At 33.2% G+C, this 18,568-nt stretch overlaps 2 protein-coding genes across 2 annotated transcripts in view; one reads left to right on the top strand and one right to left on the bottom strand.

The window, feature by feature from the left end:
- LOC127699100 (thyroid adenoma-associated protein homolog) overlaps positions 1 to 18,568 on the bottom strand; it is a 202,207-nt gene that overhangs the window by 156,458 nt on the left and 27,181 nt on the right. The window lies entirely within an intron of this gene.
- Positions 654 to 2,429, top strand: LOC127699121 (uncharacterized). The gene has a single exon (XM_052202862.1). The coding sequence runs from the start codon at positions 680 to 682 to the stop codon at positions 2,393 to 2,395; it is 1,716 nt and encodes a 571-aa protein (XP_052058822.1). The 5' UTR covers positions 654 to 679; the 3' UTR covers positions 2,396 to 2,429.

Raw genomic sequence — 18,568 nt, 5'->3', positions numbered from 1 at the left:
ACCTAAACCGAAAAGTCCCTACCTTTAAACTTAACTCTTAAACTCATTGATCTTAACCATGCTAACCTCGTGGCTACCAACTTATACTATACGATTGCCTATTATGTATATATAAAGGTACAGGCCCTGTGTGTGCGTTGTACCGATGTATATCATATGTTCATTTATATATATATATCAAATAGACATTTAAATTGTAACCCATTGGTAGCCAAGAGGTTTCGTCGATATGATGATGTCAGTCGCACATAACAGATTTCAAGGACAGGTTCGATTCCCAGTGAAGGCATATAAAAATTACAAAAAAGTTTTTAAATTAATTCCATTAGTGAACAGAAATCAGTAAATTAGCTAATTCAAACTTAATGAAATTAGGCACACAAAGGAAACAATTGAATATAATTTGGTGAATCCATTTCAGCGACAGATTTAGAAAGCGTTGATTCTAGAAAAAAAATCCACGGTAAATGAATAGGCTGACATCACGACAATGGTTTAAATCATATGAACAGTTAAGCTATTGGTAGCCGTTATCATTCATCAAATTTAACAGGAAATCAAATGTCACAGTACTGAGAAAAAATACTTAAATAATTAAATAAAATTTCCCTGAGTGTAATGTGAACAAAATAAAAGTCAAACTGTCAAAATGAACATTTAAAAACTTAAGATCCACGTAATGGCACTATCAAAATCTCTTCAGAGTGGGCAAGTTCCAATGTCCTGTCAGATGTGTGAGGAATCTAATGAAATCAAATGGAAATGCTTGCTGTGCGACTTTCTCTTGTGTACAAAATGTCAGAAACTTCATAAGAAAGTGAAATCTACTGACCAACATACAATCATAGACATTAAGGACATTGCTTCTCATCAGCAACAAACCAATGATAAACTAGATTTTATTAAAATTCCATGTGGGATTCATGCAGGAGAAAACTGTTTCTTATACTGTCAATCTTGTGAAGTAGTTGTCTGTCCTTTGTGTATTATAAAAATACATGATAAACACAAGATGATTGAATTAGCTCAAGGATATGAACTTGCCATAAAATCTGTAAAACATTTCAATTCTGAGATTGACCAGAAATTAGTACAAACTGTGAAAGTATTATCTGAACTGGGAATTTTCAAATCTTCTGAAGATTCAAAAAATGAATTAGAAAAGCAGAAAATTCGGAGTCGAGAAATTTTTTTAAAGAATGAAGTTGAAAAGCAGGCAAATAAACTTTTGAACAAACTTGACCAGAGAGAGGAACTTTTGATGAAATCAGTGAATGATGCAGAAAATAGATCAGAAAAGATCAAGACAGATTTAGACTCCAGAAAGAAGAACTTAAGCCTCGCTTTAAATTCCAATAATGCTAATCAAGTTTTCAGCATACATTCAGAGGAGAAAACTTCAAGAAATCAAAGCAATGATCATGTCAAAACTACATTTAAAAAGTTACCAAAATTTGTATCAGGAAAACAAATAGTTCCTGATTTCGATCTTGGGTCATTAGTTGAAACTGATGAGGACAAAAAGCAATTTGAATTTAAAATGATAAAACAATACAAAACAAAGCATCCACTTGTTGAAAATTTAATCTGGTGTGGTGATGCATCAATGTGGATAAGTCGATTTAAAAGCCATAAACTACAAAAAATGAAACTGACAAATGAAGCATTACACCAGATACATACTTTTAAAGTGAATGTTTATAACATGGTATTTCTACCATCTGGTGACCTCCTCCTATCTACAAATGAATCTAACCTTAAAGTACTTCCCAATAGCAGCAGTAAAGTGGAACCAACAAGGTACATTGTGACTCCATTAATAACCCTCGCTGTACAAGTAACAAATAATCATAGAATACTAGTGGGTACAAGAGAGGTTCAACCCAACGACTTCCCTGTCAATGGTCCTAGACAAGTCATCATGATGAATATGGATGGGAAAAAGGAAAAAGTGTATCACACAAACAAAAAAGGGAAAACTATCTTTACCGTTCCGAGAAGAATAACTACAGACAATGACAATAACATTTATGTCACTGATATTCTGGATGAAAACTGGAGTGGTAGGATAGTTTCATTAAATGAAACCAGTGGAGTGAGATGGATATATAATGGTTATCCAGATATCACAAAAGAACAAACATTCCATCCTAAAGATTTAGTAGCTACAAAATCAGACAAAATTATAGTTGCAAATAACGAGGATCACATGATTCATATCCTTAACACTTCAGGACAGTGTATTCATTATCTGAATACTAAGGATAAGTTAGGTATTAAATTACCATGCTCTTTAGACATTGACAATACAGGTACACTGTACATAGGCTGTAATACGTACAACAGTGAACCTGACGAGGCCAAAATATATACCGTTCAAGTTTCCATATATTGATTTAATTACTTTCTTATCATCCTTCTCTTCATGTTTTTACCAATTAAAATTTTTGTCAAATTCAAAAATTATTGCACGATTTTTTAATGCCTCAAATGAAAAAAAAGACAGATATTTCACAGACATTGTTTTTTCACAGCTTTACTAGACTTGGAGCATGTCAGTGCATTCACTTGTGTATTTTTGAAACCATATGTTGACCTCTAGATGCCTTTGACTTTATGTGTTTTAGGGTTGCTGTCTCATTGACATATAATCTATTGGTCCTTTTATTCATAGAATAATGGGATGTATTTTATGAATTGATGCATACAGGTTATGCTGTTATGCTTGCAGAATTTAAAATCAGAGATATGTTGTTTTTTCTGCATTAACTTAACCAGAGAAAGCATTTTCAAATCAGCAGTACTCAAAGATCAATTCCCAGGACATTTATTCACATTACCTTTCTATTCAAGTTTGAAAACAAATAAACTGTCCATTATGGCTAGTACATACAATAAGTTTTGCATTATAAGTTAAGGCTATTGTACACATGATTTTCCCCAGCTAAATGGTGTCAACAATAGAAGATGAAGTAGTTTTAATTGTGTCTATAATTGTGAAAAATATGTACTGCAATATAAATATTAAAGATAAAAATAAATAAAATGCTCTGCCGGGGCACAGCTTGATAAGACTGCAGAGGTCTAAGAACTTCAGAAGATTTTCCTATTATGGTCCAATATCCAAAATCTAAATATACGGTTAGAATCAGCATATCAAAGAACCACAAAAATTCAATTTTGTTGAAATCAAACAAAAAAGTTTAAATTTGGACCTTTTTTTACCTCAATGCTGACCAATTTGATAATGGGGCCCAAAATCCAAAATCTAAATACACGTATAGATTCAGCATATGAAAGAACCCCACTTTCAATATTCAATTTTTGTTGAAATCAAACAAAATTCAATTTTGGACCTCAATTGGACAAACTTGAAAACTGGGCCCAAAATCAAAAATCTAAATACATGTTCATAATCAGCATATCAAAGAACCCATTGGATTCTATTTTTGTTAAAATCAAACTTAGTTTTGATTTTGGACCCTCTGACCCTTAATGCGGACCCATGTGAAAATCGGTCCAAAAAATAAAAAATCTAAATACACTGTTAGATGCAGCATACCAAAGAACCCCAAAAATTCAATTTAAAAAAAAAATCAAACTATGCTTAATTTTGGACCCATTGGACCTCAAAGTGGACAAATTTGAAAACAGGCCCCAAAAATAAAAATCTTATTACACAGTTAGATTCAGCAAATCAAAGAACCCCAATAATCCAATTTTTGATGAAATCAAATAACATTTCATTTGGACCCTTTGAACCTCAATGTGGACCAATTCAAAAACTGGGCCCAAAATCCAAAACAAACCTAAATACAAGGTAAGATTCAGAATATTAAAGAACCCCAAAAATTCAAGACTTTGAATTACACCACACTGAAATTTGTCAAGAAATAAGCAATTTGTACAGTATTAGAAAAGTATTGTTTTTGAACCCTTTTTCCTAAACGGTTAAGGACATAAACCCCAAAATCAATCTCAACCTTCCTTTTTATGGTATGGAACCTTGTGGTACAATTTTAAGGGCAACAAAAATATGAAAACAACATGTTATGAATTTCATGTGTCCAAAGTGCTTTTCTGGATTTCCCTTCATCAGGGACACTCACAGCTGAATATTTAAAAGCCAAGGATGTATAAAAGAGAAGCCAAAGATACTAGAGGGACATTCAAACTCATAACTCGAAAATAAACTGACAATGCCTTTGCTAAAAAAGAAAAAGACCAACGGAAAAACAATAGAACACAAAACATAACATAGAAAACTAAAGACTGCATGAGCAACACGAACCCCACTAAAAACTAGGGGTGATCTCAGGTGCTCTGGAAGGGTTAGTAGATCCTGCTCCACATGTGGCACCTGTCGTGGTGCTCATGTTTAACAAACCCAGTAATAAGTCTTATTTATTAGGTCACATTCGGGAAAAGGGGTTTGGATTGTAGTTACGACAATAGGAACATATCCATTATCATCTGTGAAACGAATATTCCATAACAACCAACCAACTTACGAAGGGATGATTTCAAATTCACCACTTGGAACTTTTGGTTTAATAGCTTCCTTGTAAGCAGCAACCCTCTATCAAGGAAATCATGATATATCGTATTAATTGGGAGATATATACTCTGTATGCAGGCGCTGCTGGAATGTTGCTATATAGAAATAGAAAGTTCACATTTGGGTACATTGTCAATTTCTAGATGTAAGTCAAGATATGAGGCAGACTTAACTGTATCTGCTGTATCCTTTATCTCAAGTTCGATGGGATAGATGTGTTCAATATAGTCACCAAATTTTGAATTATTTATATAGAGAACATCATCTATATAGCTGAAAGTAAAGTTAAAGGCTACTTCTTTTCTTTCTTCCTAAGAAATTCCTGTATGAAGTCAGCCTCATATGAATAAAGGAACAAGTCGGCAAGAAGAGGGGCAAAGTTTGTTCCCATGGGAATGCCGATTGTTTGTTGAAAAACATGTCCTCCAAAAGTAACAAATATAAGAAACAGTTGAAGAGCTATTTAACCAAATAAGACCTTAAAAAATAGCCAAACCCATCTAAGGTCAACTTTGCCTGAGGGAATTGAAACCTTAGTTTCTTTATAATTTCAAAATTTATAAACGGACATTTTTAGAAAGGTTGGTTATAAATCATATCTTCTGAAGTACTGACTACTGAGCTGATGATACCCTAGGGGACTGATAGTCTACCAGCAGAGGCAATGCCCCAGTGCTTTAAAAAATGAAAACAATAACACATATAAGAAGTTGTCCAACAGTTATGATGTAAATTGACAGTAGGTTGATCTTAACATTATGAACATTTCTGCCTATGTCAGATTTTCTTATATGACAGTTTTCAAAATAATAGAAAAACTTGCATTTTCCCCTATGTTCTATATTGAGCCATGTTGGCCATGTTGATTGGAAGGAATAGGTGTAATACAACCATTGATTTTCCCGTATTAGTCTTTGTTAAATTAGCACTTTTCAAAAATTGTGCAGAATTTATCTTTGTTTCAAATAAAGAAATACTTGGCATGAGTAAAGTTTTATTCTGTCCAGTACTATAGACAAAATTTCACATAACATTTCATTGTATATAAGAAAATAACCATCACTGGAAGTTAACCAATCAAATTTTCACCCCTTTTTTCTGCTGTGTACAAGCTTTAGTAACCATGTAACCTCAAGTTTCCAAAATATTCTATAGAAACACCAAATAAAATAAATGGGAAATGTGTCCATGGGACACAGATGATGCCCCCACTTGCATATCATATAAAGTTATACAGGGACATAACTGAAGAACGGTTAAAGTGACACTACCCAAATTTGTACTTGATCTGAGTTTTGTGGTAATAAGTATTGTGTATAAGTTTTATAACATTTGGTTGAGGCAAACTTAAGTTTAGAGAAACGGAAACGAAAAATTCAGCAATTTTTCCATTTGTAAAGGGGCATAACTCTAGAACAGTAAAAGTGACGCCACCAAAATTCAAACATGATCTGTATTTTGTGGTAATAAGCATTGTGTATAAGTTTCATAACATTTGGTTGCGGCAAACTAAAGTTAGAGAACGGAAACTAAAAATTCAGCAATTTTTCAATTTATAAAGGGCTATAACTCTAGAACGGTTAAAGTGACGCCATCAAAAAAAAATTCAAATTTGATCTGTGTTTTGCGGTAATAAGCATTGTTTCATAAGATTTGGTAGAGGCAAACTAAAGTTAGAGAACGGAAACCAACTTTAGGACGTACAGACGTACGTACAGATGGACAAGGGTAAAACTTAATGCCCCCTCCGCTACAGCGGGGGCATAAAAATAATGGTGGTTTGAAACACCCAAGACATATGTTTATGACTCAGAAATTTTTTACTGCAATGAAATGTAGGATCAATTTCCTACAACTGTCAAATTCAAGGGAATATTTTTAAAACCGGATGTGACGTACTATGATTTGGTGGTATTACACCTAAAGAAGACTTTTTTGTTGAATAAACTGAATGTGATTTTTTTTCCTTTGTAATACTGGTTATTTCAAGCATTACTGTCAAGTTTTGTCATAATCAGTTCAATAGTTTGAGAAAAATCTATTATAATATAAGACGACATCTACTGCGATTTGAGCAAAATTTATTCGAAAAATCCAAATCAAGCTGCATCATGATAGAATATAGTGTGGACCAATAAATGATCAAATATTTATCTCATCTGCATACAAACAGTTGAATATGATACAAAAGATGACTCAAGGATGATTATAAATATCACTAATGGACCTCTTTGTCTTCATTATAAGGTCCCTTTTGGTCCATTTATACCTCTCATTTCCTCAAAATTTCAACTTTTTAGGCCATAAATAAAAAAATTTCACTCATTTATGAAAGAAATGTGATAATAAATGAGTAATTGAAGTATTCAAGCTGAATGAACTATCCATATAAAAGTTTACTGACTCAATGGAGGTTTCAATAAGTCTTTACATAAAACTTAAATTTACGCCGCGTTCCAGAGAGGGACACAAAAAGCTTCCCTTTAAGTGAATAATTTGTTGTAACTGCTTCAAAAATAATTTCATTTACTGATAACTATATATTTATCAAAGTATTACAAATTTCTATTTTAGCAAAATATAAGAAAAAAGGAGAAAAAGTCAGAAAAAGCTCCCCAAAACACTGAGTATGGCTTGCTCTGTAAACTAATATTCATGGTAAAGTCCTATTTCAAGGCAATTTTCTCATAAAATGTGTTTTTAAGACTGAATCCACTCAGAATATTTCATTTTTGTAATATTTCACTTAAATAGCATGAAATTTTAACAAATGAGAGTACACACAATGTCAAAGGTGCATGTGTAGCTTCCCATAATAGGTGTAATACCACCATTGATTCCCCCTATTAGTCTTTGTTAAATTTGCACTTTTCAAAAAATTGTGCAGAATTTATCTTTGTTTCAAATAAAAAAATTCTTGGCATGAGTAAAGTTTTATCCTGTCCAGTATAATCAGATGGACAGCAACATTACTTATTAATTCAAAGTTGCTGGACCATGAACTAGTGATTAGGGCCTCCAAATGGCCAACAAACTGAGATGTACAGACAGTAATGTAACCTTATAGAAAATATAATTGTCTATTGTAAGCAGTTCCTATCAAACTAACTAAAGCAGAAAACTTAACATTGAATATTGCTAATTAATTAAAAGTAACTGGTCTATGCCTTAGGGACAGGGCCTCAAAATAGTTGTCAAACTGATATGTACTGATACTATTGAAAATTCATGCAAAATATCATTAATCTATCAAAAGTAGTTCCTATCAAATTAACTTAAGCAGAAAACTTAACATCACTGTTTACATTGAACAGATTGAAAATATTTTATTGATATGGAATAAATACAACATCACATGCAGTTTTGTGAGTTTTCAAAAACATGTATTTTCATCTTTTAGAAGATAATTGTTTTTACTGGGGTAAATTAATCAAAGAGTGATGGATTTCTCTGAGAAGAAATTTAAAATTAAAATGGTAAACTTTAAAAGAAAAAAAAAGGAAAAAAAGAAAAAAAGAGGAAACCCCCCCCCCCCCCCAAATTTTTTGAACCCCCTTATGATTCATCACCCCCAAACTCAATCCCAGCCTTCCTTTTGTGGTATGGTACCTTGCAGTACAATTTCAGAGAGATCCATACACTTGAACACAAGTTATTTTCTGGAAACTAGAAAAATGTGTTTTTTGGCCCCTTTTTGGCCCCAAATTCCTAAACGTTTAGGGTAATTACCCCCAAACTCAAACCCAGCTTTCCCTTTGTGATATGGAACCTTGTAATACAATTTCAGAAAGATCCATACACTTACACACAAGTTATTGTCCTGAAACTAGAAAAATGCTTGTTTTGTGCCCCTTTTTGGCCCCTAATTCCTAAAATATTGAGGCAATTACCCCCATCATCAATCCCAGCCTTCCCTTTGTGGTATGGTACCTTGCAGTACAATTTCAGAGAGATCCATACACTTGAACACAAGTTATTGTCTGGAAACTAGAAAAATGCTTATTTTTGGCCCCTTTTTGGCCCCCAATTCCTTAACGTTTCGGCAATTACCCCCAAATTCAATTCCAGCTTTCCCTTTGTGATATGGAACCTTGTAGTACAATTTCAGAAAGATCCATACACTTACACACAAGTTATTGTCATGAAACTAGAAAAATGCTTGTTTTTTGCCCCTTTTTTGGCCCCTAATTCCTAAAATTTTGAGGCAATTACCCCCAAAATCAATCCCAGCATTCCTTTTGTGATATGGAACCTTGTGGTACAATGTCAGAGAGATCCATACACTAACACACAAGTTATGTCTGGAAGTTACAAAAATGCTTATTTTTGGCCCCATTTTGGCCCTTAATTCCTTTACTGTTGGTACCATAACTCCCAAAATCAATCCCAACCTTTCTTTTGTGGTATTGAACCTTATGGTAAAATTTCATAGAGATCCATTCACTTAAACTAAAGTTAGAGTGTGAAAATCAATGTGTCTTCGGATGACGACGACGACGCCAATGTCATACCAATATACGACCACAAAAATTTTTTTGCGGTCGTATAAAAACCTGATGATTTTAACCAAAATTATCCATTTCCACCATTATCATCTTGGTAGACTTAGTAAAACAAATATGACATCATGGACACAATAACACTCATGTAGTTCAATTCATTGAAGTTAGGCATGTTCTGAATATATTGACTGGGGTATATATAACCCTGAGTCATTGAGGTAGGGTATAAAAACAAGGCAATTATTATGAAACTATTTGAACTGGATACCCCGCTATAAGTATTCGGTTAAAAGTAAATTGACAAGTGAGTGATATAGCAAGAGTGCACATGCTGAAATGTCTCGCCTGCTATACTTATCACGATTGAACTTATGTTGAAAGTCTGTAATATAAAGTATCACATTACTTTAACATTATTAATATATCAATGAATGATCAATGTAAATGAGGTCAAGGTCAGATTAATCCTACCAGACAAACATGTGCACCTTACAATCATACCATACACCAAATATAGTAAGCCTATTGCTCATAACATCTGAGAAACAGACATAATTAATAAAACTGAACATTGACCAATGAACCATAAAAACAGGATCACAGTCAGTAAACCCTGCCAGACAACATTTACACCACACAATCTATCCATGTACCAAATATAATTGACATATTGCTTATAGTATATGAGAAACAGACACAAGAGTGCACACACTAAAAGGTCTCACCTGCTTTACTGACCATTGATTTTATGTTGATAGTCCTAAATATAAAGCTTTACTACAAGTATCACATAACCTTAACATGATCCAAGAAAATGAGGTCAAGGTCAGATAAACCAAACCAGATAACATGTACACCTTACAAGCATTCCATACACCAAATATAGTTGACCTATTGCTTATAGTTTCTTAGAAACGAACTAAACCAGGAAAACTTAACAGTGACCAATGAACCATGAAAATGAGGTCAAGGTCAGATGATCATGCCAGACAGACATGAACACCTTACAATCAATCTATGCATTAAATACAGTTGACATATTGCTTAAAGTGTCTAAGAAACAAACTTTACCATGAAAACTTACCATTGAAAAATGAACTATGAAAATGAGGTCAAGATCAGATGACACTTGCCAGTTGGACATATACACCTTACAATCATTCCATACACCAAATATAGTTGACTTTTTGCTTATAGTTTAAGAAAAAACAGACCAAAACATAAAAACACTGAGCAATGAACCGTGAAAATGAGGTCAAGGTCAAATAAAACCTGCCAGACTGACATGTACATCATAAAATATTTCCATACACCAAAAATAGTTGACCTATAGAAAAAAAAAGACCAAAACACAAAAACTTCACTTTAACCACTGAACCAGGAAAATGAGGTTGAGGTGTGATGACATGTTGGACATGTACACCTTACAATCATTCCATACACCAAATATAGTAGACCCATTGCTTATAGTATCTGAGATAAATCGACTTGACCACGAAAACTTAACCTTGTTCACTGATCCATGAAATGAGGTCGAGGTCAGATGAAAACTGTCTGACAGGTACGAGGACCTTGCAAGGTACGCTCATACTAAATATAGTTATCCTATTACTCATAATAAGAAGGAAATTAACATTACAAAAAATCTTAACTTTTTTTCAAGTAGTCACTGAACCATGAAAATGAGGTCAAGGACAATGGACATATGACAGAATGAAACTTCATAACATAAGGCATCAATATACAGAGTAGCATCCAGGTCTTCCACCTTCTAAAATATAAAGCTTTTAAGAAGTTAGTTTAACGCCGCCGCCAAATAACTATCCCTATGTCGAGCTTTCTGCGACATAAGTGGCAGGCTCAACAAAAACCATTAAAACTTAACATTGACCAACTAAACATGAAAATGAGGTCAAGGTCATTTAACAGACTTACATGTACACCTAACAATCATTCCATTCACCAAATATAGTTGACCTATTATTTATAGTATCTGAGATACATACTTGACCATGAAAACTTAACCTTATATAATAATATGTTTTTTTTTCTTATGTTTATTTTAGTAGATCAATTAGATTTCTGTTTTTGAAGGTTAAATAAGGAACATTAATTATATTTTTATTGCTGATCACATTGTTTTCACTGTTGAATCAAGATCTAAATAGTTGAAAACTAAAACACAACTCTTCCAAAAAGGTTTTCAAAAACCCATTTACACAAAGACAACAACTACAAACAAAAGTGGACATTTTTTGTGTACATTGAGAGCTAAAAATGAAGGTCTTCCTTTCAAAAAAAAAAATTAAACTGTGTATAAATTGTTCACTTAAAGCGAAAAACAGTTTACCTTTCACCACTGAATTCATTTCATATATTCAACAGTTATGTTCATAGCAAAGGAAAATATTTGTTGATTCATGAATATATCTATAATTCTGGAGTAATTTTTAGATAAGCAATAGTAATTCAATATACATCATTTGTACATTCTTATAATAATGAAATCTTAGTTATTTCAAAATTTGCAAATTGTTAAGGCATTATATGCTGGCTGATTCCATCAGCAACATTTTCAACTTGAACATGCTAAGTTACTAAGTGAAGATCTGTAAATGTTAAATTTAGAATGAGAGGAGGTGTGGCATGGTTGACAATGAGATAACTATCCATAAAGACCAATGGACAATTACAGATCACTGTTTGGCTTTCAACAATAAGCAAATCCCACCTTGTGTACTTAGCTTTAAAAGACCCATGGATGACAAAATGTAAAACAATTCAAAAGAGAAAATCTACAGGCTGATTTATACTATAAAAATACATAAAAACTATTTATAGAAGACAGTAACAACAACCACTGGATGAAAGGCTCCTATACTGAGACTTGCACATAAAGAATTAAGAAGAGGTTAAGGTTGATTGACACTACTACTAGTGAAGGCTATATAATTAGTTCAATTTTTTTTTAATCCTGTATATGTTCCTAAAAGCAAGTAACCATTTTTCATAATTTTTGTCATTGCAAGGTTAACACAATTGTTTATCAAAACAAATTCAACTAGTCCAGTCAAATAAGTAGATGCACTTTAATTTCAATTTTACATCAAGTGAAGGAGGTCTGTTCCTTATTTAAGTGTCGTCATTTAGATCATATTATATCACTGTCAATTAATTAAGTTGAATCAGTCTGATCAGTTAAAAACAGATTTTTCTAAGAGAAGGTAACATAAGTGCATTACAAACACCTTTTATCTGTAAGTGAAAGTGTAGGAGAAAATCTAACATTAGGAAGACAGAATTAGTACAGGATATAACACAAGGACAAATATCTGAGTTGTTTTATCCTATTTCTCTAATTCTTAACCAGTTTATTCTTTCCATTAATGGCTGATTATTTCTTTTGATCAAAGTGAGCATCGTTTGATCTCAGTTCTTTATGGATCAAATTTCAATCATGACATCAAACTTTCTAGCTTTCCTTGGTATTTTCTATTGTGATGTCACAAAAAAAGGCGACCATGATAGATAACAGGGAAAAAAACACATCTTTTTGCAGATCATGAGGATAAGAAACATTAAACCTGTCTACATATCTATGAAACCATAAGAGAAACAGATTCCATCACAGTATCTTGTGCAATAGGATATTTCTCCACTCTCTATACTTAATTTTAAATATTTCAAATGCTTGGAAAGCCTCACATTTAAATTTGAAAAGTTAACTGTCTCAAGTGAAGAAATATTGTATCACACTTGATGCAGTGGTAGAATTTATATTTACAGTTCAGTCCTAAAATTTTTCCCTGTTAGAATATCATATCAAATGAACAGTTATTATATCAATAACCATTATCATCTTTAAGCTATAACAGGAAATCAAATGTCACTATACTGAGAAAAAATACTTAAATAGTCATGTGTATAAAATTTGAGAACAGAATTTAGGCCATATGAACGTTTAAAAACTTAGATCTTCATGATGGCATTATCAAAATCTTTTCAAGTTCCACTGTCCTGCCAGATGTGTGAGGAATCTAACGAGATCAAATGGAAAGGTATATAATGTGACTTTCTCTTGTGTACAAAATGTCAGAAACTTCATAAGAAAGTGAAATCTACCAACCAACACACAATCATAGACATTAGGGACATTGCTTCTCATCAGCGACAAACAACAGATAAGATTTTAAAATAACATTTCATATGGAATTCATGCAGGACAAAATTGTTGCTTATTTTGTCAATCTTTTGACATAGTTGTCTGTCCTTTGTGTATTATAAATATAAAAACACATATTAAACACAATATGATTGAATTAGCTAAAGGATACAAACTAACTGTTAAAACTATGAAATGTTTAATTCTGAGATTGACCACAAATTAGTACAAAGTGTGAAAGAATTATCTGAACTGGGAATTTTGAAATCTTCAGAAGACTAAAAATATGAAATAGAAAAGCAAAACATTCTCAGCCGAGAAAAACTATTAAAGGATGAATTTAAAAGGCATGCAAATAAACTTTTGAAAGAACTTGATCAGAGAAAGGAGATCCTTGTGAAATCAGTGAATGATGCTGAAAATAGATCAGAGAAGATCAATAAAGATTTCGACCTCAAAAAGAAGATTTTAAGCCAAGCCTTAAATTCAAATAATGCCAATCAAGTTTTCAACATATATTCAGAGGAGAAAACTTCAAGACACCAAAGAATTGTTCCAACGTGTCAACACTATATTAATTTTCTAAGTTGCCTAAGTTTGTCCCCGGTAAACTGGTCATTCGAGATTTCTACCTAGGAGAATTAACTGAACCTGATTTTGACCAAAAGCAGTATTAGTTAAAAGTAATAAACCAGTACAAAACAAAGCTTCGACGTGTTCAAAATTTAGTCTGCTTTGAAAATGCAACAGTTTGGGTAGGTCATTTTGGCAGCCATAAAATACAAAAAATGAGACTGACAAATGAATCATTACATCAGATGCACAAGATTAAGATAGCTTCAAATGACATGGCATTACTACCATCTAGTGACCTTCTCTTATCTACAAGGGAATCTAACCTTCAAATAATTTCATGCAGTACCAGTAAAGTGGAACCAACCAAGTACAGTGTTTATCCTTTATTAACCATTGCTGTTCATGTAACAAGTGACCATAGAATCTTAGTGGGTGTAAGAGAGGACCAACCAAAACCTTTCCCTGTTAATGGTCCTACACAAGTCATCATGATTAAATTGATGGGAAAAGGGAAATGGTGTATCAAACAGACAACAAAAGGAAAGTTAAGATAACTACAGAAAATGACAACAACATTTATGTCATTGATGTTCTAGATGAAAACTGGAGTGGTAGAATACTAGCGTTAGATAAAACCAATGGAGTGAGATGGATATACATTGCCTAGCCAGATATAAACAAGGAACAAACATTCAAACCTGATGACGTAGTGGCTACAAATTCAGACAATATTATAATTACAGATATGAGTATTGACATGATTCATATTATCAATATTTCAGGACAGTGAATTCATTACCTGAACACTAAGGATCAGTTAGGTATCCACTGTCCATTATCCTTAGATATTGACAATAAAGGTACATTGTACATAGGCTGTGGTAGATGCAAAAGTGAACCAGAGGAGGTCAAACTATATACTGTTCAAGTTTCTGGATTCTGATTCTGATTACCTCTCTTGTCTGTATTTAGATCATCCTTCTGTTCATGTATTTACATAATTAAACTGTATTTCAAATTCATAATTTATTGCGTGAATCTTTAAAGCCACAATTGAAACAAAAATGGCAGATCTTTGAAAGACTTTGTTTATTCACAGGTTTTCTAGACTTGGGACAAGTCAGCACATTCCCTTGCCTATTGATGAAACATATGTAGACCTCTAAGTGCCTTTTGTTTAGTGTGATTCAGGAGTGTTGTCTCATTGACAAATAACCTTTTGCTCCTTTTATTTTTAGAAAAATGGGATGTATTTTTGTAAATGCTACGTACCAAAAGTGCTTGCAGAATTTAAAATCTGAGTTCTGTTGTTTTCTTCTGCATTAACTTAACCTAATCAACAATATCAAATTTGTAGTATGGATGGATGAATTCCCAGATCATTTCTTTTCTTTACCATAGTAGTCAAGTTTGAAAAAAAAATATTAGTAAACTATACCTAACCACAGGTACTCACTCTAAGATTTGTATTATAAGGCTTTTGTAAATTAAGACTCCTTTGTTTACATGCTTTTTCCTTGCAAAAAGGTGTCAACGGTAGAAAACTATGTAGTTTTAATAGTCTATTTATCTTATATATATATGTAATGCAATGTAAATGTTGAAGAAAAAAAAGTCAAATAAAAAAAATTGACAAAATTAAGGAGATTGAGTAGTTTAAATCTTGTTAATCAATTCTGAAGAGACAAATCAAGGTAACAAAACAAAAATAAAATGCTCCGCTGGAGCGCAGCTTGATACGAACCGCAGAGGTCGAACCCTGAACAGTTGGGGCAAGTATGGAAACATTCAAGCTTGATACAGCACTGAATTTGGATTGTAATTAAATATTTGACACAGCATAGGTTTCTGACACAGAATGAAAGTGGTCTAAGAACTTCAAAATTTTTAATTTACCTATTCAAACCATATCATTATTATTTGCTTTTATATATAAATCAGAAATAACCAATTTAAAATGGAAAATTTTAATAAAAAAAAAGGAAAAAAAAATCCCCCCCCCCAAATTTTTTGAACTCCCTTATGATTCATCACCCCCAAACTCATTCCAGCCTTCCCTTTGTGGTATGGTACCTAGCAGTACAATTTCAGAGAGATCCATACACTTGAACACAAGTTATTGTCTGGAAACTAGAAAAATGCTTGTTTTTTGGCCCCAAATTCCTAAACGTTTAGGGCAATTACCCCCAAACTCAAACCCAGCTTTCCCTTTGTGATATGGAACCTTGCAGTACAATTTCATAAAGATCCATACACTTACACACAAGTTATTGTCCTGAAACTAGAAAAATGCTTGTTTTTTTGCCCTTTTATGGCCCTTAATTCCTAAAATTTTGAGGGAATTACCCCCAAAATCAATCCCAGCCTTCCCTTTGTGGTATGGTACCTTGCAGTACAATATCAGAGAGATCCATACACTTGAACACAAGTTATTGTCTGGAAACTAGAAAAATGCTTATTTTTGGCCCCTTTTTGGCCCTTTATTCCTAAATTTTTTAGGCAATTATCCCCAAACTCAAACCCAGCTCTCCCTTTGTGATATGGAACCTTGTAGTACAATTTCATAAAGATCCATACACTTACACACAAGTTATTGACTGGAAACTAGTAAAATGCTTGTTTTTTTTTCCCTTTTTGGCCCCCAATTCCTAAAATTTGGAGGCAATTACCCCCAAAATCAATCCCAGCATTCCCTTTGTGATATGGAACCATGTGATACAATGTCAGAGAGATCCATACACTTACACACAAGTTATTGTCATGAAACTAGAAAAATGCTTGTTTTTTGCCCCTTTTTGGCCTCTAATTCCTAAAATTTGGAGGCAATTACCCCCAAAATCAATCCAAGCATTCTCTGTGTGATATGGAACCTTGTGGTACAATGTCAGAGAGATCCATACACTTACACACAAGATATGTCTGGAAGTTACAAAAATGCTTATTTTTGGCCCCTTTTTGGCCCCTAATTCCTTAACTGTTGGTACCATAACCCCCAAAATCAATCCCCACCTTCCTTTTGTGGTATTGAACCTTATGGTTAAATTTCATAGAGATCCATTCACTTAAACTTAAGTTAGAGTGCGAAAACTAATGTGTCTTCGGACGACGATGATGCCAACGTCATACCAATATACGACCACAAAAATTTTTTTGCGGTCGTATAACGAGAGAATCACATGAACTCTACAAGGAGCCAGACCAGGTGCGACAACAGAATAAGTGTTAGTCTTGCTATGCATGCATCACCTGAAATGTGAAATTACACAACAGAGAAATATAATTGGTGCACATCATCATGCATCATGCATTACTGGAGGAGTTAAGAAGGATAGATAAAATAAGCTTGAAAAAAGTAACTTAATCAGAAATACTCTACAATTATTTCTATCTTGCATCTAGAAATTGACAATGAGGGTCAGTTGAGAACAAAACTCTATGACAAAAGAGATGATTTCAGCTTCAGTTGTGAACTTTTCATTTCATCAAAAAATAAGATTAATTACTGAATTTGTACTTACATGAGCAACACGACGGTTGCCACATGTGAAGATGCATCTGCTTACCCTTCCTGAACATCTGAGATCATCATTGGATTTTGGTGATTTTAGTGTTGATCAGTCTTTAAGTTTTCTATATTGTGTTTTGTAGACTGTAAAAGACTTCTTTTAGTGATTTCTAGTGTTTTTCCATTGTGTTTTGTCAGTTTGTCTTAACGAATTTGAATATCCCTTTTGTATCTTCCCCCTCTTTTGTATAAAGATTAGTAGGATTTCATATAACCTATATCATGAGCTTTCTTGGAACAGTGATTTTATTGCTGTTCTTCATTTCAAAGTCAAAGTGAAGCCTTTAACATGAAGAAATAAAATGCTCCGCTGAGCGCAGCTTGATACGACCGCAGAGGTCGAACCCTGAACAGTTGGGGCAAGTATGGACATAACATTCAAGCTTGATACAGCACTGAATATGGATTGTGATTAAATATTTGACACAGCATAGGTTTCTGACACAGAATGAATGTGGTCTAAGAACTTAAAATTTTTTAATTTACCTATTCAAACCATATCATTATTATTTGCTTTTATATATAAATCAGAAATAACCAATTTAAAATGGAAAACTTTAAAGATAAAAAAAATCCCTCCCCCAAATTTTTTGAACCCCCTTATGATTCATCACCCCTAAACTCAATCCCAGCCTTCCCTTTGTGGTATGGAACCTTGTGGTACAATGTCAGAGAGATCCATACACTTACACACAAGTTATGTCTGGAAGTTACAAAAATGCTTATTTTTGGCCCCTAATTCCTTAACTGTTGGTACCATAACCCCCAAAATCAATCCCCACCTTCCTTTTGTGGTATTGAACCTTATGGTAAAATTTCATAGAGATCCATTCACTTAAACTTAAGTTAGAGTGCGAAAACTAATGTGTCTTCGGACGACGACGATGCCAACGTCATACCAATATACGACCACAAAAATTTTTTTGCGGTCGTATAACGAGAGAATCACATGAACTCTACAAGGAGCCAGACCAGGTGCGACAACAGAATAAGTGTTAGTCTTGCTATGCATGCATCACCTGAAATGTGAAATTACACAACAGAGAAATATAATTGGTGCACATCATCATGCATCATGCATTACTGGAGGAGTTAAGAAGGATAGATAAAATAAGCTTGAAAAAAGTAACTTAATCAGAAATACTCTACAATTATTTCTATCTTGCATCTAGAAATTGACAACAAGTTAGAGTGCGAAAACCAAT

This window comes from Mytilus californianus, unplaced genomic scaffold (assembly GCF_021869535.1).
Source record: "Mytilus californianus isolate M0D057914Y unplaced genomic scaffold, xbMytCali1.0.p SCAF_4, whole genome shotgun sequence".
NCBI lineage: Eukaryota > Metazoa > Mollusca > Bivalvia > Mytilida > Mytilidae > Mytilus > Mytilus californianus.
The sequence above is the reverse complement of the archived record's forward strand: the minus strand, read 5'-3'. Positions and strand labels throughout refer to the sequence as shown.